The following is a 21,409-nucleotide window of genomic DNA, read 5'->3' on the forward strand; positions in this document are numbered from 1 at the left end:
ACCCCAACCCCCCCACCCCAAACACACACACACACACACACACACACGCGCGCGCGCGCGCGCGCACACACACACACACACGCACACACAGTAGTACGCACACACACAGTAGTCCCCTCAACCTTCAGATCAGTACATCCCACTATGCTTTGCGATGGGCTGACAAGTGGATCCAAGATGGCGTAGAAAGTAAAGCTAGGTAAGTGGAGACTTCCCATTTTCAGCCTTTACACTTGGCTTTTTCGGCACAAGGACGCGCACTCGAACACCGCGTGTCAAACATTAGAAGATTGGCGAACGTGTGGAGTTCACACGTGGATAATAAAACTACGTCATATCGATTATATGCGCCTAAAAAACCGTGGCAAAATTACAGGCCCCGAACCCGTTTTGCCCCAGCTAACCTAGCTAGCTAGCTTGCTAACGAGCTAGCCAAGCTATTCTTGTTGTGAGCCTGCCAGTTTGGTGCCAAGAAAGGCCCTGTTTTGGCTAGCAAGCTAACTATATTAGCTACGCAAACTCTTCTTATTGGCAACACCGTTTGGTCCGTGTAAACCATAAGTCAACCGACACACGTCAAGAAGAGATGTTTCTATGTTTTTGTAACGCTGTCGTGATCGCCCCGACTCGCAGCAGCCAGGCAAGTTTTAACGTTACCATCCAACCCTCACGTTTCCTGCTCAAAAACAAAAACAACACATTCCCCTCTTCTTTCTGTTTATGTGCACGCTTTCTCGATGAGCACTATAAACGTTAACGTTAGCTGGGTTTGGAGAAAACGGGGCAAGTTCATGACAATGTTTTCGCCACATCGTTGCTTAACGCACGGCTCAATCGGGCCAAATATGTCTCAGGATGATGAAAGTCGATGTGCTTTTTACAACAACTGTCCCCAGCCAGGCAGCCAGGCGGCTAGCGGGCTCCAGTGTCCCGCAGGCGGAGCGGGATCCCACGACTAAAACCAGTGGAAGCCAAGCCGGAGTCCAGCCACCGTGTTCCGCCAAACTATTTGTTGTTGCTCCGCTGAAGTCAGTGGCTCTCTGGCACGCAGACGTCTATTCTTATACAAAGGAGAATCTAAAAGCGCTGTGTATATTTTGGTCATCGAATGAAGTGTACTTTTTTCATGGGCATACGTATTGCGTCGAGAGCAGCAACCACTGTCACACAAACAAATAGTTAGTTTAGGACAGTGCTTCGTGTCTGAGAACTACCAGGGATCTTTGAGGGGGTTCTAGGGGTCCCCCATATATTGAAGAATGCTTATATTATACTTCATTAGAGAATGTATAAAAATGACTGTTGGGATCATAGTTTGTTTCACTGTCATCTCTCTGCCTAGATTCAAGATTCAAGATTTTGAGTACACATGTGTGAAATTCTTATGCTGTGGGCTCCGTTACAGACAAGGTGCAGACTAGGTAAATAGTGCAAAATCACAGCAAACAACAAATAGGGCACAAAAACACAGCAAGAAACAGATTACAGATATAGTGATGGAATGCTCAACTAAATCAAATCTAAAATATTCTCAGATTTGAGTCCAAGAGCCAAAACAAAATCTCTTCAAATGGGGGTCCGTGGCCCCAATGTGGACTAATTTAGGAAAAAGGTTGAGCATCACTGGTTTAGGGTACTGTTCAGTTCACCCTCAACTTTTACATTTCTCCTTATTTTCCATTTCTCAACATAGGTCCTTAGCCCTTTTTACCCAGACGTTTATTATTGATATCAATTACAACCAAATCCAAGGGATGTCATGTGAAAGTGCAAACACTTATTTCCAACACAGTCCCTGGTGTTAAAAACAGGACATGCAGTACACTTTACGTAAAATGATATTACAGGTCAAGCAAGAATAAAGGAAAACAATAGATACAAGCAACAAAAGTTCAGAGACTAATTATTCCGCAGTATTGGTGTAAAGAAGATCTGCCATTTGGCCCCCTTTGCACTTTTACATACAACCAAGCATGCATGTAGTCTAGCCCCCCTCCTCTAATGGCCGGATGTAAACAAACCAGGCATGTGTTCGTGGGAGTGCACCATTGGCTGTAACATTAGTTGTCAAAGGAGCAGAAGGGGAGACATCTCATAAAACCAGCCCAGTTTGGCATTATTTTGATCCAGTAAATGAAAATATGGGTGTATGTAGGCTGTGTCAGGTAAAACTGGCATATAACGTTAACCACTCGACATTCAGCACAGGCATGTGGACGCCAGGACAGCAGGAGCAGATGCTATAGCATTTGCTACTGCGTTTTAGCCAGACAAGCTAGCTAACGCGTTAGCCACACAAGATAACGCAGCTTATGGCGATGAATGACTGCGCAACAGGCTTCCACTCAACTTTGTTGAACGCAAAGGCTTCCAAAAGTGAAATTGACTATATTTAGGCTGAATACATGCCACGGCGCGGGGATGAGTTGTTGATGTTTTCTGATGTGCAATGTTCATAAACAGCGCAAGAGGTTGTGAATATTGAGGATTATGACGGTTTCAAATGACTCTTAAATACACGTAATATATGCTTTGGTCTGGTAATCTGGAGCTGGTTTTCCCTCCGTCCTCCTGTAATTTTTTTATGAATGAGCAGAGATTTCTGTCTTCCCGCGGCGTACCCTTTTAAACAGATGTCGATTTGGGACTGATAGATTCAAGATTTTTATTGGCACTCCGTTGTACAAGAACGCATGTGTGAAATTCTTATGCTGTGTGGGCTCCGTTACAGAAAAGGAGGCGATACTACCTCCATTGACAGAATGAAAGGCGTAAACAAAATGACTCGCCATTCCGTCCCTGTGACTTTTACACAGGAGGCGAGGCGTAATAATCCCACAACGATCACGGCTTTCACAGGCTGTGTAAAAGGGGCTCTTGTGTGTGAGCGGCTCTCAGCACGCCACACATAGCTACAACACAGCATTTGCTGTGGTTCTATAATGACTGGTTATCACAGACTCACTGTCATAACAGAGAAATGTCACATTGTGTCTCAGCTGCTACTATAGGAATGATGCCATTAGATGACTGTCTCCTCAAATGAAACGGAATGGGTAATCTGTCATTTACAGTAATGCAATTGACCTCACCACTGTACAAGTGCTTTCTAAGTTACTTTAACCCATTGATACCTGATGCAGCATTTGTGTGTGTATCCCTTTAAGACCGCGAACCGCGTCACGCGGTTCGTGGTCTTAAAGGGATACACACACAAATGAGGGATATACACGCAAATGCTGCATCAGGTATCAATGGGTTAAGTGATAGGTGTGATGTCCTCACACTAGGGATGATATGAAATTTCACAATATGGTATGGTACCTACCATAATAATATCATGGTATACAGTATTCCACAGTATTAACCCCCCCTCTTTTAATTAAGCAAACTATGGCCCATTGAAAAAAACAAGATAATAAATATAATAAATGGCTCCCGGTCAGTTTAATAATGTTTCGATCAAGGGATCTTGGTCAGATTGAAGCAGGAAGTAGTAGGAGGAGCACTCATATACATCACACAACTCAATCCAATTGGTGGAGAGAATACAAGGGGCAGGTGAAAACACTGACGCCAATCAAGAATCATTATCATACAGACCAATTTAGGGATGCACATTTCCCGCAAATTCCGGAATCGATCATTGGTAACGTTAACGATCAATCAATCGATTAATTGTAATTAAAAATACAAAATTTTCCAAACAATACCAAATAAGTTTTTTTTCCTCAATAAAACCTTTATTGATGTTGACTGAATAGTGTTCCCTACTACCAGCTTTTTGTCTGCCGTCTGGCCCGTCTCACATTCAAGGGTTCGGCTCGCTATGTCAAAAGTACACCAAATGACAGGGCCAGGGCTATGGGGCACAATCTCATCACGATCTGTATCCAGTCATAATTCAAAGCTGGGTGACGTCCCAGGGTGGAGATTTAGTGCCAGCTAAATGTTTACTGCATTTTGATCTGTGACTAAGTGTTGGTATCCTGAGCCCCCCCCCCTCTTCTGCGATAAAAGGTCTTCATCTTCTTCCTCCGGCCTGGGATAAGCTTGCAGTGCCAGTGACGAAGCCGATGAGGTGGGAATGGGACCAAAAGTTAGTAGGCTAGTACTGGCCAAGGTTGAACCGTTTGTGGTCCCCTGGTGTTGGCCGGCAAGTCACAGGGCCTAAAATCCGGCGCGGGGTTGCGGGTTTCGCGCACATTTTTTGGCATTTCCCACAGATTTGGAATTTATAAAGTCCCGCAATTGTTTGCGCGCCGATGTCTATTATGGTTAAGCCGACGGTGCGGAACCAACGTTGCTGAATGCAGACAACTGGTTGGACACTTTACACGGCGGACTGTTAGCGAACGTTAGCTCAGGCAGCGGTGTTATAGCCTCCCCGCTTGGCAAGTGTGACGAAACATCCCCGCATTCAAAGCACTTCATACTCCCAGAGCTGACCTAATCCATATAAAAACCCCCTCATGCTTTACACGAAATGAAACGTCCCGGGTTTGTGTCGGTCGGTGGCTCAAAAAACAACTGGCTAATGTTACGGTGGAGCTAACGTTAAATTGCAGGGTAAGTCCCTCTATAAACCATAATATCTGTGATTGAAACACCTTTGATTGAAAAATGCTTCCACATGATTAAAGAAAAGATGAACGTGATATTGACTGATGCCCTGTATCATGGTGTAGTTAGCTACCGGTAATCTAGCTCTATTTTGGACCAAACGGGGACTTGAGCTATAGGGGAGCTAGCTGCTAGACAGAGCCATGATCTGTTTGGAGACCAATGGACCCATTTCACGGCAAACGTTTTGAGGTGGTAAAGCAGGAAGTAAAGCAGGTGTAATCAATACCATTAATGATGGCGCCATTCCATTTAGGTGTTCCAGGTGCCAGGGCCCTCGTTAATGTTATTGATTACAACTGCTTTACCACCTCAAAATGGTGGCTGTGCGAAATGGGCCTATAATAAGGAAAACACATGCGCACATTTACATAAAAACATCAGATAATGTCTTTTATTTAATCTGGTGGAAGCATTTTTCAATAGACACAGATAATGGTTTATAGTGGAACTTTCCATGCCTGCCCATTCAATACAACTGCCCCCCATGCAAAATTCGAACAGGTTTATTTGCCAGTAACATGACTGTAAGAAAGGCAGATGTAGTGAGCAAAAATGGATGATTTAATATTCCATAGCTCTGACTTAACCAAATCAACTGACATCACTGTTGTGATTGTGAACACAAAACAAAGAATACTTCTGATATAATATGAGTGTTTTAGTAAAGTGTATCACACAGTGTAAGCACAGTAATGCTTTGATAGAACTGAAAGCCTATGACTGTTTAGTCTGCAGATAAAACACAATGACAAAAGCCATAGTAATTTAGACTCTGGTGTGCATAAACTACAGGTTAAGAACTTCCTTTTTTTAATACAAAAATGTGAAATTATTATCGCTTATCGGACACGAGAAGCAGATATGTCAGATATATTATCGTATCAGCTGAAAAAATACCCCCCAAAGTGTATAAATCCCCCCTATCTGAAGAACATAAGGGGGGGATTCCCCCCCCCAGTTTGAAAAGTGAATTCAGGCCTTGAAGTCGCACTGTACCTGGGTCTGTGCTGTCTGGTGTTGCCTGACAGGTCACACTGTACCTGGGTCTGTGCTGTCTGGTGTTACCTGACAGGTCACACTGTACCTGGGTCTGTGCTGTCTGGTGTTGCCCGACAGGTCACACTGTACCTGGGTCTGTGCTGTCTGGTGTTGCCTGACAGGTCACGCTGTACCTGGGTCTGTGCTGTCTGGTGTTGCCTGGCAGGTCACACTGTACCTGGGTCTGTGCTGTCTGGTGTTACCTGACAGGTCACACTGTACCTGGGTCTGTGCTGTCTGGTGTTACCTGACAGGTCACACTGTACCTGGGTCTGTGCTGTCTGGTGTTGCCTAACAGGTCACACTGTACCTGGGTCTGTGCTGTCTGGTGTTACCTGACAGGTCACACTGTACCTGGGTCTGTGCTGTCTGGTGTTGCCCGACAGGTCACGCTGTACCTGGGTCTGTGCTGTCTGGTGTTACCTGACAGGTCACACTGTACCTGGGTCTGTGCTGTCTGGTGTTACCTGACAGGTCACACTGTACCTGGGTCTGTGCTGTCTGGTGTTACCTGACAGGTCACACTGTACCTGGGTCTGTGCTGTCTGGTGTTACCTGACAGGTCACACTGTACCTGGGTCTGTGCTGTCTGGTGTTACCTGACAGGTCACGCTGTACCTGGGTCTGTGCTGTCTGGTGTTACCTGACAGGTCACGCTGTACCTGGGTCTGTGCTGTCTGGTGTTACCTGACAGGTCACACTGTACCTGGGTCTGTGCTGTCTGGTGTTGCCCGACAGGTCACACTGTACCTGGGTCTGTGCTGTCTGGTGTTACCTGACAGGTCACACTGTACCTGGGTCTGTGCTGTCTGGTGTTACCTGACAGGTCACGCTGTACCTGGGTCTGTGCTGTCTGGTGTTGCCCGACAGGTCACGCTGTACCTGGGTCTGTGCTGTCTGGTGTTACCTGACAGGTCACACTGTACCTGGGTCTGTGCTGTCTGGTGTTACCTGACAGGTCACACTGTACCTGGGTCTGTGCTGTCTGGTGTTACCTGACAGGTCACACTGTACCTGGGTCTGTGCTGTCTGGTGTTGCCCGGCAGGTCACGCTGTACCTGGGTCTGTGCTGTCTGGTGTTACCTGACAGGTCACACTGTACCTGGGTCTGTGCTGTCTGGTGTTACCTGACAGGTCACACTGTACCTGGGTCTGTGCTGTCTGGTGTTACCTGACAGGTCACACTGTACCTGGGTCTGTGCTGTCTGGTGTTACCTGACAGGTCACACTGTACCTGGGTCTGTGCTGTCTGGTGTTACCTGACAGGTCACACTGTACCTGGGTCTGTGCTGTCTGGTGTTACCTGACAGGTCACACTGTACCTGGGTCTGTGCTGTCTGGTGTTACCTGACAGGTCACACTGTACCTGGGTCTGTGCTGTCTGGTGTTACCTGACAGGTCACACTGTACCTGGGTCTATGCTGTCTGGTGTTACCTGACAGGTCACACTGTACCTGGGTCTGTGCTGTCTGGTGTTACCTGACAGGTCACACTGTACCTGGGTCTGTGCTGTCTGGTGTGAAGCTTTGCTTCGCGTCGCTTCATCGTAGACCCGACTACAACATTTTGCTTAGAACTGGGCAAGAGAAAACTATAGCTATGATGCAATGAATGAATGGTAATCCACCTTTTAACCATTACAATGGAGTGAAAGGGTTACTATATATCTAACTATCAAACCAAATGAATGACTGAAAAACGGTTTATAGTTTTCGGATATATTACTGATTTTGTAATGATACATCACCTTAGGTAAAAATCTGCGGAGTGGTCCTTTAAGCAGGCTGTGTGACTACTTGTTCTCTCTGTGTAGAGGTGTCTATTAAAGGCTCTCAGACGATGGGCCCGGACCCACTGCTTTTAACATCCCAAACAACCTTGAAATGTTTCACACTTTCGATCAGCAGGATTTAAATGTAGGCCCTTGTGCTCGTTAACACCTAACTGTCTCCCTCGTCACGTCCTCCCGCCTCCTCCCACAAACACACCAAACACTATCCCCTGTGACACTTGAATATGACGTGCATTTATTGGCCAGATAGATACCCCCCCCCCCCCTTTGAATGGCTGGATGGCATGCTTATAACACTCACACATAGTGCTCTCCCAAAAAATTACTCGATTCTGAATCGATTATCAACTTCCCAAATTATTATTTTTTAAATGTAAGAGCGTTTTATTTTTGCTTGTTTCATTTTTTTTCTTGACGTCACTAAGAATATTAAGAAGTTTTCATTTGTGCAAGTTTAGCATGAATAAATGTTACCTTGGTTTGCCTTGGTGTGTGTGCACTGTGTTTACATTATTGCAATCAGTTGATAAAACCTTTTCAAATATAAAAACTACATAACCCTTGTACACTTTAATCTGCTTTCATGGCATAATTTGCTACACCGCCTTTCTTAGCACACAGCAAGCGGACTGGAGTAGATCCTGATCCTGAAATCCCCATATGTAGTATGGAATAGATTTTTGAGTCGAAAATAGTTTTGAATTGAGAATCGATTTGACCCCAGGAATCGAAATCGAATCGTGAGTAGGGCTGGGTATTGGTTCAAATTTCAAGAATCGATTCGATTCCGATTCACAAGGTTCTGAATCGATTAATTTCGATTCGATTTCCGATTCAATTAATTTCAATATCGATTTGGTTAGTCATACTAAAATATGTTTTTTGAGCTGTAACCTGAATTACATGACTGTCCAGTTATGTAACACCGGGGTTCCCAACCTTTTTTGCGCCAAGGACCGGTAGATACATGGGGAAAAAATTGACTGGTTGTCAATTTTAATGGTTTTAGTTAAACATATATTTACTCACCAGGTGGTGACAAAGGGTAAATAACAGCCTTTTATCTGTCAATAAAGACACTTTCACAATTATGCACAGTGATTTGATTTCAGCCTATATAATTTCTAAAAGTAGATATTAATGATAAAATTTCCATTTATGTAGCCTACAGTATTTGTTTTTGTTTCAACTACAAACATAAATAAACGTCAACTTGAAACTGTTTCAACTACCACACACAGCCTATAATATTATAGCCTATCTTTATAAAAAAATAAAAAAATAAAATCGATCTTTGGACATATGAATCGATATCAAAGGATTAAAATAAAAATCGATTAAAAATCAGAGAATCGATTTTTTTTAACCCAGCCCTAATCGTGAGATAGATACCCAAAGATTCACACCCCTACACGCACGCATGTGCACAGTCGCACACGCACACACACACACGCACACACACACACACACACACACACACACACACACATGTAATTAACAGTAGAGGACAGCAGGTGCACTCCAGAGGATGCCGCTGAAGTTTCACACCTGTCCAGTAAACACAGCCCCTTGTTGGCTGTGCTAATATTAGGTGTCAAAACATGCTGGGATTCACTGAGCTGAATGCGATTGGCAGTCAGTCTATCACCAAGCTTCTTTAGATACATTTCAATAGGTTCAGTCCATAGTCTGGGTGCACTGGTGATGAGGTTCAGTGTGGTACTCCAAAATATCCTGATGAGGGTTGGCACGATGGACGATGGCATCGACCATCCCTTTTATATACTACTACTACTAGGCATCTTGCGCGCTCCACGCGCTCGATTCCTAGGCTCCCCCGCTATGCGGGCTCGCTAGGCACGGCCGCTATGCGGGCTTGCTCGGCTCGGCCGCTGCGCGGCCTCGCCCGCACTGCACCTCGCATATGCAGCTCACCCACTGCGCGGCCTCACACTGGCTGCTCCTTGATGTCATACTTCAGGGATGCTGGATCACCTGTCCTGGAGCTGGCAACATACAGCTGACCATGGCTGAAGACGGGGGTCTGAAGCCAGACTCCCACTTCTTTCAGTGTCTGCCCCTGGGACTTGATTTTGCTCTTATGACATCACTGATGACATCAGCAGTGGGATGCTTATCGTGCATTCCTTTATAACTGGGAACTGGTAATTTTACCGGTTCAAAGTTCATGAGCTGGGATGTGACGTCACTAGAGCTGGTATTTCCCATTCCAAACTCGTAGGAGCCTCAGCAGCCCCGACGTAAAAAATCCAAGATGGCTGATCCGCGCAACAACAGTAGTTATAATCGTATAAATGCTATTTAGCACTTCTGTCTTGTTTGTGTCTCATTAAATCAGCTGTACACACAGCACGGCCTACTTCTATCTGTGTGGACATGAGGCTGCAGTGTTTCTATGCGCAAAATGCCACGAAATGCCTTGCTGTTATTGCTAACAATGGCTAGCCTGGCTAGCGAGTGGATCTGACCAGTGAACAGTGAACTTCCCAGCTCAACTTTTCTGCAATTGGAATGCTAACAAAACGGATGTGACGTCATTTAGCCTCCACATCCCAGTTATTTTGGAACGCACGATTATGTCATCACATTATGTCACAACTGCTTTTATGACATCACTGATGACATCACAGCCCCTTATGACATCACTGATCATGTCACAATGCCTCTGACATCACTGATTGACAATTTATTGACAACACTGATGACATCATTAGTGTGTGTGTGTGAGAGTGAATTTATGACATCACTGATGGTGTCATCAGTGGGACACAGACAGACAAACAAACAGACCCCTAGCTTCCTTTTATATAGATGGACAGATAGATAGATAGATGTGACACAAAAATGTGATTTATTATTTTGGCCGGTAAAAAATATGCTTGGCCGGTGTATTTTTTCCATCTACCTGCCACTTGGCCGGTGAGTCAAAAAGTAAATTTGGGCCCCTGCCTGCATTTGAATATTTGTGGAAAACCTCAATAGAATATTGGGATGTGAAAAAGTGATATTGTGTGCAGCCCTAGAAGGAGTCCTCTCTGTTCCTGTTGCGTTATGACACAGACGGCCACATGGGGACAGGAGTCGTGCACCTCACATGCTACTGGCAGGAAAACATGTGAGTTTCTTTTCAAAGGGGGTCGAGCCATTTTCACTTTTACAGTTCCAGGGCAACTGTTTCCACTGGGCAGGAAAGGTTTTTCATCTGCCACTCACACAGGCTTGTGGCTTCTAGAATTTATTATCTGTAACCATTTTTAGCAGTAAAAATAGTAGAAATGTAATGGTCACAAAGATCATTAATAGGCTGCCAAAGTGGGTAGTATACTGTAAGTTAACAACTTGCCACAGCCAATGTCAGCATGTGGCTTGCATGTTTCTCCACCACATTTGTATCATCATTTTCCCCCATTGTTTTTAGATATAAATATTTGGTAATTTCATATTACACTTTTTTCCATTCCACAAAAACAATGCAACTTGTAGGGTAGGAAACATAATTAGTTATTTAACAAGTTCATTTTCTCTTCTCACACTCAGTACATGTAGGTGGCAAATCCTAAATGGCTCAAAGAAACGTGGGAAAAAACAAAAATATTTGTGAAATTTTATCTGACCCACATCTGTTTTTCGTGTAGCTGCCTCATGTAATAATGACTAACATATTAATGGCTTGCAGTGGAGTGACATTTTGGATGGAAAGCAAGAGTCTATTTTTATTTGAAAACAGCCCTACCTTTTTCCCCAGCTTCCTGTACAGAGTGCCTCTCCTGCCACGTCACTAGAGCTGCCACGATTAATCAATTAATCGATTAGTCGATCGACAGAAAATTAATTGACAACTATTTTGAGTCATTTTGAGTACAATTTTAAGAGAAAAGGTCTAAATTCTCTGATTCCAGCTTCTTAAATGTGAATATCTTCTGGTTTCTTTACTCCTGTATGACAGTAAACTGATATTATCTTTGAGTTGTGGACAAAACAAGACATTTGAGGGCGTCATCTTGGACTTTGGGAAACACTGATCGTCATTTGCTACCATTTTCTGACATGTTATAGACCAAACAACTAATCGATTAATTGAGAAAATAATAGATTGATTAATCGATTATGAAAATAATCGTTAGTGGCAGCTCTACATGTCCAGTTCAGTTCAGTTTATTGAAAAAGGGGACAGAGCATATTCATCAACAATTCAACCTAAATACACCAGGTTTAGCCAAAAGGCTAGTTTCCACCCGTAGTCCAAGGTGTTGCAACAGGCTTCCTAAAAGAATAAAAATAGAAGTAAACTGTAAACTGTCCCCCTCTCCCCCCTCCAGACGTTCTGTCCCATGAGTCATGGCGGACAGGAGAGCGGAGAAGTCATGTGAAGAAGCCAGCAGATCGTTAGCCAGGCGGGAGTACGAGGCGGCGGTCAGCCACAGCACGGACGCCCTGCTGGTCCTGGGACCCCCGGCCCCGCCCTCTGGAGCGTCGGTCCCGCCCAGCCCCCCCACCGCCGCCGGGCCGCTCCGCAGCCGCGCCCTGCTCTACCGAATCGCTGCTCTGCTGCAGCTGGTGAGGACGACACACCTGTGCTTCTGAAGGAAGTGACCTATTCACCTTATTTGCATTACGTCATTTTGTAATCGTTTTTTTTTTACTTTCCAAAAAGCTGTTTTCACGCAAAAAAACAAAAAAACTTATGTTTAAATATTTTTTCGGATGAGAACGTAACATTCCAAATATGTGACCAGTTTATCAGAATAACGCCTATTTGGACATTTTTAACGAGCAGCGAGGAGCGCGCTGGCTGTGTGACCGGTCGGACTAACGCTAGCTAGTAGGCTATCTTTCAACCCCCCTACTGTACTGGCAGCGAGAAAACACTGTCGACGTGCTTTTATAGTTAACGTTAAATGCCGACCGACCGGGTACAGCCATCGGCTCCTCGCAGCAGTAACGCTATCTGAAGTTGGCCGCAGTGTAACTGCTGAAGGTTGCCAAACTTCATTCATAGTTTACAGTTTATCGATGTTCACCGGCCGGCTAACGCTGACCCGGAAGAACAAATACAATTGCGAACAAATACAATTGGCGTCTTACACGGAAGAGAAAAAGTGGGCGTGGCAACATAAGGTGAATAGGTGGACAGTTGTAGTGCTGCTATGGCTTATTGAAATGTGAAAACTGCTGCAAGAATGCAGTCATGTTCCCAGGTTGTGTATGAGAAGGATATTTTTCTATTTTCCTCTCGCTGCACACACACACACACACACACACACACACACACACATATGCTCCCTCTGTCTTTCTCTATTTCCCTTATCTGCCAAATTGCACTTCTTTCCACTCTCTGTCATACCAGGCAGTCACAGGCATTCTTTGAAAAACCATGAAAATTCCCAAAGGTCTGATCTTAAGGCAGAAGTCCTCCACGCTCCTCACACAGGTCTGATCTTAAGACAGAAGTCCTCTACGCTCCTCACACAGGTCTGATCTTAAGACAGAAGTCCTCCACGCTCCTCACACAGGTCTGATCTTAAGGCAGAAGTCCTCCACACTCCTCACACAGGTCTGATCTTAAGACAGAAGTCCTCCACACTCCTCACACAGGTCTGATCTTAAGACAGAAGTCCTCCACACTCCTCACACAGGTCTGATCTTAAGACAGAAGTCCTCCACACTCCTCACACAGGTCTGATCTTAAGACAGAAGTCCTCCACACTCCTCACACAGGTCTGATCTTAAGACAGAAGTCCTCCACACTCCTCACACAGGTCTGATCTTAAGGCAGAAGTCCTCCACGCTCCTCACACAGGTCTGATCTTAAGACAGAAGTCCTCCATGCTCCTCACACAGGTCTGATCTTAAGACAGAAGTCCTCCACGCTCCTCACACAGGTCTGATCTTAAGACAGAAGTCCTCCACACTCCTCACACAAGTTGCCAGCAAAGAGAATATAATTTTCTCTCTGCCCTGTATTCATACACCATGCTGAAATGACGCCCCTTCATTGTACTGTAATTCCACAGTTGGACTTAATAATCTAATCACTGGGTAAATTAGCATGAAAAGACGGAAGAAATGAGAACCATTAACCATACATGTTTTTCTACATTTCCACGGTGCAGTTATGTTATCTTCCGCCGGCAGTTAAAATGACACCAGTTACTTAAGCCCTGAGATTAAGGAGACTGCTTAAATAAGTCTCATAATGTTACAGTGAGGGACTCTGCTGAGAAGATACAGATATCCGTTCTTGGAGCTTATCTGAAGCTCCCAACCTGGAACACAGGGTATTCTCATGTGTCATGGCTCCCGTTTACCTACTTTCATGCCTGTGTGTGTGTGTGTGTGTGTGTGTGTGTTCTCCTTGTCCCGACAGAAAAACTATGATCAAGCAGATGAAGACTGCAAACATGGTGAGTAGGAATTGAAAGTGGGGCCATGTGCTTGCTTACTATGCAGCCTGCTTAAGGTGCGTTCACACCGACCTATTAAAGTTTTTCCCTGGCATCGAGTTTACATACAAAGTCAATGCAAACGAGCGATTGAGCGTATATTCGCCCGGGAGAAAAATCAGAGCGATTCCAAAGGGTTGAATCGAGCGACAGAGAGAAAAATAAATATCTCGGTGTGAACACAGCTTAAAGTTGAGCTGAACCCAAAAATGACTTTTCTTTTCTTTTAGTTCAAATACCTGGGTATGCAGTGCACCTATTTAATAATGTATGCAAACAAAATCACAACAATCTAATTTCTTTAGTTTTTCACACTTTTTCACATCAAAAGTTCATTTTTCAAGATTTCATTGATAACAGTAATGTACAGTTTGCTGACGTCACCTAGTACTATCAAATTTCTACCCCATTTCAACCAATCATATCACGACATGCAGCTGTCAATCAAATCTTCATTTCAGGATAATTCTCTCTTCCAAATGAAGTAGAAAATGGTGCCTAGTGCCTGTCATCTTGCAGAATTCCTATCCCATAAACTAACTACTAACTTGGCCAATTGTTAGAAACATGAACAAAAAACAAAAACTATAATCTCTAAGAATGCAAAGAAATGTAACTGGCTCATTAAAACGCGCATTCCAGCGATATCGTATTTACAGAAATAGCATAAAAGGCGCGCGCTTGAGAGCGTGTGTTGTCAGGGGTCTGCCCTCGAAGATTCCAGGCGGGCGGGCAGCACCCATGCATCGGATTGTCCGCTCGCTCCGCACGAAGCAGCCTGGCTGCTTGGTACTCTGCGGATCCCACTCGCGTAGCACGACAACACGCTTAATCCCACTCGATTTGGGGGTGGAACACGCCATGATTGACCAATGCCAAAGCCAGTCGACAGAATTGTCAAATCAAATCATCGACATGATACTATGACCCGCCTCTCAACTTGTCTTCTCAGACAAATTATGTTTCCAGTCTGAAACGGACTGCGACACATGTGACAAACGGGTTCAGTTCGACTTGAACCCATTGATTCCTGATGCAGCATTTGTGTGTGTATCCCTTTAAGACCGCGAACCGCATTAACGCGGTTCGCGGTCTTAAAGGGATACGCACACAAATGAGGGATATACACGCAAATGCTGCATCAGGTATCAATGGGTTAAGGTTTTGGGATGCAAGCAGTCATTTCTAACATGCTTTGGTTGTGTCTATTTTGGTCGACAGCATTGCTTTTATTGGGACTTGGTTGATGTAAATCAAAGGGTTTGGGTCAGGAATAGGTCAAGTCCAGGGGTCAAAGTTCATGCTCCCAGTGAGGTTAAGAGTTAGACAGGCTGTGGGAAGCCTGATGTGGCGGGATGCTGCCGTGCCTCGCTCTCCTCCAGGCTGCTATTTGCTAAGTGGCAACAGAGGAGGAGTCATCTATGATCTATGATCTATGATCTATCATCTATCATCTATCATCTATCATCTATGATCTATGATATATGAGCCATTTGCATCTTTATAAACCACAATCCCTCTCAAGTCAACTTTATTTGTATAGACAAGCATGTCTCAGACATGACTTTACAGAGAATGTGTCTAGCTAAATCTAGCTAAACACATCAATGAGAGAGAGAGAGAGAGAGAGAGAGAGAGAGAGAGAGAGAGAGAGAGAGAGAGAGAGAGAGAGAGAGACTTCAACTACAACTACCGTAAATTCCGGACTATAAGACGCACCGGTGTATAAGCCGCGGGACCAAAATTGACTATTTTTTTCTTCTATAAGCCGCACCGGACTATAAGCCGCGGGTGTTTTGATGTTTAATTACCATATGAAAGGGTTCGTGCACAGAGAGGAATGTCGGGAAAGCGATGGCTGTTTGGGGAAGCTCCCATTTATTAACATTTCAACAAAACAAAACAAAAGTCAGGTCACTAATCCCCAGACAAAATCACACAACAATAGGCTATATGTGCAGCAAACCTGTAACCAGAGAAGTCAAGTCACTAATCCTCGTCTTCCTCTTCTTCCTGCGTACTGAAACCACCAAAGTCCTCATCTTCAGTGTCGGAAACGAACAGGTTCAGGGTGGCTTCGTCAACCACTCTCCTCTCTCCTTCAGGTGCCATGGCACGAGTCCGATACCTCACGAGTCCGACACCTCACGAGTCCGAAAAAAGAGGCTAACTTCCCCCAGACCCTAACCCAAAACCTAACCTCTCCCACCCCCACGCCTAAACCTAACATCCCCCAGACCCTAACCCAAAACCTAACCTCTCCCACCCCCACGCCTAAACCTAACCTCCCCCAGACCCTAACCCAAAACCATGAGGTGTCGGACTCGTGAGGTATCGGACTCATGAGGTATCGGACTAGGGGGCAGTCCCCGTGGCGGTGATCCTCTTCATCCCGCAGCAGTCCAGCGTTTTGGAACCCGTTGGTAATTGTGGATGTTTTCACACTCCTATAATATTCCGTGATCTTCCTTTGTGTGAATTCGCCGAAGTTTGTGATTTTCTCCTGGTAGTCGGGAGGGAGTTGTTCAGTAGTTCTCCCCCGGACGGACAGTCCCTTTTGCCCAGGTTACGCGCGGCTGCTCTGTTTGATCGGCGGCTGCTCTCTTTTAATGCGAGATTGACTGCTTTCAACTTGAAAGCTGCCTCGTGTTTCTGCGTACCTTCCCCATGGTAAGTGAGAGTGTTGCTTCTACTGCTCGTCTTGTTGTGAATATTCCTTGATCTTCCTTTGTGTGAATTCGCCGAAGTTTGTGATTTTCTCCTGGTAGTCGGGGGAGGGAGTTGTTGCCCGAGTGGCCGTTTGCTTACCGTAATTACCATATGTAAGTGGTCACGCACAGAGGGGATTGTCGGGAAGAGATGGCTGTTTGAGGAAGCTCCCATTTACCGTATTACAACATTTCAACAAAACAACATAACACAACACCACCGTTGTTTATTTTTACAGTGCACACAGTGTCCGCGGTGTGGTGAAAAGAGGGCAAGAGAGGAAATTAAAACAGAAGTGGATTTATAGTTAGAAAGAGTGCTAAAAAAGAGAGATTTTTTTTTTTTTTTTTTTTTTTCTGAAAAAATCCATAGATAAGACGCACCGTTATATAAGCCGCAGGGGCCAAAAAACGGGAAAAAAGCCGCGGCTTATAGTCCGGAATTTACGGTACTCTAACCTAGTCTCTTAACAGGCACTTCAACTACTCTAACCTAGTCTCTTAACAGACACTTCAACCACTCTAACCTAGTCTCTTAACAGACACTTCAACTACCGGTACTCTAACCTAGTCTCTTAACAGACACTTCAACTACTCTAACCTAGTCTCTTAACAGACACTTCAACCACTCTAACCCAGTGGTTCTCAAATGGGGGTCCGTGGCACTTTGCCAGGGGGTCCGCGAAAAGGAAAATAAAAACTTTTTTGTTGTTGTTGCAAAAGCTTCATAGTTCAACTGAAATATTGTATGCTTTAAATCTAAAATGGTTCATGGATTACATTCTGATGTAACAAACCTATCAATTTGAAAGTCAAGCACGTTACCGTGGAAACAATTAAGCTTAGCCCAAAATCACAAATCAGAATGAGGGGGTCCCCCGGTATATTATATATATATATATATTTTTTTTTTACAGTGCACCTGAACGCAACATGCAAGATACCCACTGAATAAGTGTCCAAATGTTCATGTCATTCTGGTCAATACTCTACTTCTGTTATAGCATTTCAGTCTGGAATATGGAATATCTTTCAATAATCTATGATTTAGCTGCTAAATTGTCAAATACCGCCGTCTGCTTGCTACCCAAGCACTTTGTATGTAGCCTACTAACTTAACCTAACTATCCGGTGTGCACAACATTGTCAGACTAAACTCCGGCTGACACCCCAAAAACCTACAATCCACTACAGAAAAATGTATATTGTTTGTTTATTAACTGGCCCCTGGCCTTCTATCATTTCACGAAAGTGGCCTCTGGGCAAAGCAAGTTGAGTATCCCTGTTGTAAGGGGTCCTTGGCTGAAAAACATTTGAGAACCTCTGCTCTCACCTAGTCTCTTAACAGACGTGTTGGCTCCTGCAATCTGCCTACCAGTCGCTATACGAGGTCTGATGTGTTTTCCAAGTGCTCCTTTAGTTTTCTTGAGCAGTGTATATTCTGCAATATTCCATGTTTTACAGTTGATTCCAGTTTTATTACCAAATTCCATTATTCCGTCAATTCTTCCTCCCCGTTTTGCGGAAATCACGTGGCCCTAGAATAGCCCATTCATTTCTGTTTTGTTTTGAAGAGAATAGATATGAAAACATTGTGTTGATGATGTGGTCTCTCCCTCTTGTGTCCCAGTGGTGGTGGAGGAGAGGAGCAGGGGGGACGGCTTGCTGCAGGCCGGCCTGCGCTCCATGCTGCTGGATGGCAGCCTGCAGGAGGTGGGCAGCATCCTCTCCAAGGCCTTGTATGGAGAGCCACTGGTATGACTCGAGCACAACGCATCTGTACATGCTGGATTCTGTGTTGTTTTACCCTTTCTGCTTCCTCACTCTCCCCTCCACTGCTCTCCACCACTGTCTTCATACATCAACTCCTGGTACTGCTGCCAAGTCACCTCCTTCACCTCCCCTCACACACAGACGCACACACACGCACACACACACACGCACGCGCGTATATCTTCTTGTCCTCTGTTTGCTTCTGTCTCCTCCTCCCCTGCTCTCCACTCCTCCACATGAGCTGCTCCTCCGTCACCATCAAGGTGGAGCAGAAACCCCCCTGCAGGCAGACGGGCCGCTTTTGGCCGTCTTGGGTGGTTCAGTGTGATGAGGCTGATTAAGTACTTTTGTGTCAAATGTTTTTTTTTTGTGTTTTTTTTGGGGTGCATTTTTCACCTTTAATAGACAGGACAGTAAACTGACAGGAAAGGTGGGGAGAGAGAGGGGATGACATGTGGCAGAAGGAGCACAGATCGGATTCGAACCCGTGGCATGCATGTGAAGGACTAAGCCTTTGTGGTACGCACTGTACCAGGTGAACCACCCCTTGTGTCCAAATGTTAAGCTAAAAAAAGAGAAGAAAATCCAGGCTGGGTCTGATATTTAATGGCATTATCACCTGTGTCAATTCTGTAAACAAAGTTCAAGAGATATTTTCTGCAATTTGGAGACGATGGCGGTTACTAGTTAGGACAAATTTAAGAAGACGAAGAAGTTTGGGCTTATTCCTTCCTGTGCCTTTATCTGCCCGCCCTCTCTCTCCTTCCTCTTCACACGTCCTCTCCAGTCCTCCACACCTCTCCTTCAGTCCTCCACACCTCTCCTTCAGTCCTCCACACCTCTCCTTCAGTCCTCCACACCTCTCCTTCAGTCCTCCACACCTCTCCTTCAGTCCTCCACACCTCTCCAACTCCTCCAATATTCATCTTTTCATATAGAGCTGTGTGATGTCTCTTAACAAGCTCTCACACACACACACACACACACAAAAACAGCTGCGCCAGAAAATCTGCCTTTTTTCTTTTTGTTTTGTTTTTTTCTCCACGCACGCAAGTTTGATTAATGTGAACTTTGGAATGGAAAAGGCGCCTGTCATTTATTGACCACTTCATTGCTCGGTCCTGTACCCAGTCAGTCACAGGACGGGGCCAGCTCTTAGCGCTGGTCAATTTGACTAAAGCGCCCAGTGAGAGATCCCATTCATCTTACCCAGGTGACTCAAAAGAACACATGGCTCCTCATTGATTGGATCCTGCATCTCAGGTGTTGAGTGCTTTGAGCAAACAAAGTACCGTACTTCACAGAAAACAACAGAGGAGTGCACTGCACTATATGACAGGTGGTGCTCAATGGAAGTGTGTATTTACTTGATTAACTATATTGTAATAATAAAGTCTATGTCTTTTTCTCTCTTGAACAGAATGGCATCGTCACAAAAGACTTGACCAGATTAAAAATGCTCCTCTCAGAAATAGAAGTAAGTACCTCACATGCCTTTTTACCAACGGGTGGTCTTCCAGATGATCGTTTAAGGCTCAGGGGCAGCAGCCGTAAAGAAGACTAATAGCCTGATAGCCGACACTGACTTAATCATTTTGTGGTCCTCTGCCTAGCTCGTAGCTATCTTAATCATTTTGTGGTCCTCTGCCTAGCTCGTAGCTATCTTAATTATTTTGTGGTCCTCTGCCTAGCTCGTAGCTATCTTAATTATTTTGTGGTCCTCTGCCTAGCTCGTAGCTATCTTAATTATTTTGTGGTCCTCTGCCTAGCTCGTAGCTATCTTAATTATTTTGTGGTCCTCTGCCTAGCTCGTAGCTATCTTGGATTTATTACTCATTTTGTTTGTAATAAGTCCTCCGGGTCCACTGGTGCTTACATGGCTATGGCCCTGGTTGGCAGCATAATGGCAATACTGATCTCTCCATGCCCCCCCCCTCTTCTCTCTCTCTGTGTTTCTCTCTCTCAGAGTGTAAATAGAGAGATGGTGCCAGAATACACAGATGAGCAGGAGGAAGGTGAGCAGATCTTTATTTGTGCTCATCCATGCTCTGGAAAAAACAAGAACCAGCTGATAAATGGGCACATGAACCTAACCTGATCTTCACTTTCAGTTTGATAAAGGAGACGCTCGTTGTGTTTGGAAAGTGGGGATGCACTCATGAACATTTTGGCCTGATACCAATATTTCCCAAACATTTGGAAAAGCCCATAAATCATGCATTGTTTCCTCTCAATATGAACATTTTGGCTGATACCGATAAAATATATTAACATTGCTGTTATTTTGCTCATCGGACCGATAATGTTATATATATATATATATTTTTTTTAAATGACTTGCATCAACCTACACCGATATGATTGCCGATATATGGTGCTGCTGCATCCCTATTGGAAAGTCTTTACTCTGTGTGTGACTGGTGTTAGTGCTGTGTTGTGCTGCTGACCCCTGGCTCTGTGTGTTGTGCTGCTGACCCCTGGCTCTGTGTGTTGTGCTGACCCCTGGCTCTGTGTGTTGTGCTGCTGACCCCTGGCTCTGTGTGTTGTGCTGCTGACCCCTGGCTCTGTGTGTTGTGCTGACCCCTGGCTCTGTGTGTTGTGCTGCTGACCCCTGGCTCTGTGTGTTGTGCTGACCCCTGGCTCTGTGTGTTGTGCTGACCCCTGGCTCTGTGTGTTGTGCTGACCCCTGGCTCTGTGTGTTGTGCTGACCCCTGGCTCTGTGTGTTGTGCTGCTGACCCCTGGCTCTGTGTGTTGTGCTGCTGACCCCTGGCTCTGTGTGTTGTGCTGCTGACCCCTGGCTCTGTGTGTTGTGCTGACCCCTGGCTCTGTGTGTTGTGCTGCTGACCCCTGGCTCTGTGTGTTGTGCTTCTGACCCCTGGCTCTGTGTGTTGTGCTGACCCCTGGCTCTGTGTGTTGTGCTGCTGACCCCTGGCTCTGTGTGTTGTGCTGCTGACCCCTGGCTCTGTGTGTTGTGCTGCTGACCCCTGGCTCTGTGTGTTGTGCTGAC

The 21,409-nt window shown here is 45.1% G+C and overlaps 1 protein-coding gene across 1 annotated transcript in view; it reads left to right on the forward strand.

Moving 5' to 3' along the window:
* The first annotated feature begins 172 nt into the window (after window positions 1-172).
* helz (helicase with zinc finger) overlaps window positions 173-21,409 on the forward strand; it is an 82,530-nt gene continuing 61,293 nt past the window's right edge. Inside the window, exons 1-6 of the mRNA XM_083655657.1 lie at window positions 173-199; window positions 11,797-12,034; window positions 13,845-13,881; window positions 18,259-18,383; window positions 19,822-19,878; window positions 20,368-20,416. Of these exons, the coding sequence (XP_083511783.1) occupies window positions 11,816-12,034; window positions 13,845-13,881; window positions 18,259-18,383; window positions 19,822-19,878; window positions 20,368-20,416 (487 nt within the window). The 5' untranslated portion in view covers window positions 173-199; window positions 11,797-11,815. The remainder of the gene's footprint in view (window positions 200-11,796; window positions 12,035-13,844; window positions 13,882-18,258; window positions 18,384-19,821; window positions 19,879-20,367; window positions 20,417-21,409) is intronic.

The sequence above is a fragment of the Poromitra crassiceps genome (genome assembly GCF_964638095.1).
Source record: "Poromitra crassiceps genome assembly, chromosome: 19".
NCBI lineage: Eukaryota > Metazoa > Chordata > Actinopteri > Beryciformes > Melamphaidae > Poromitra > Poromitra crassiceps.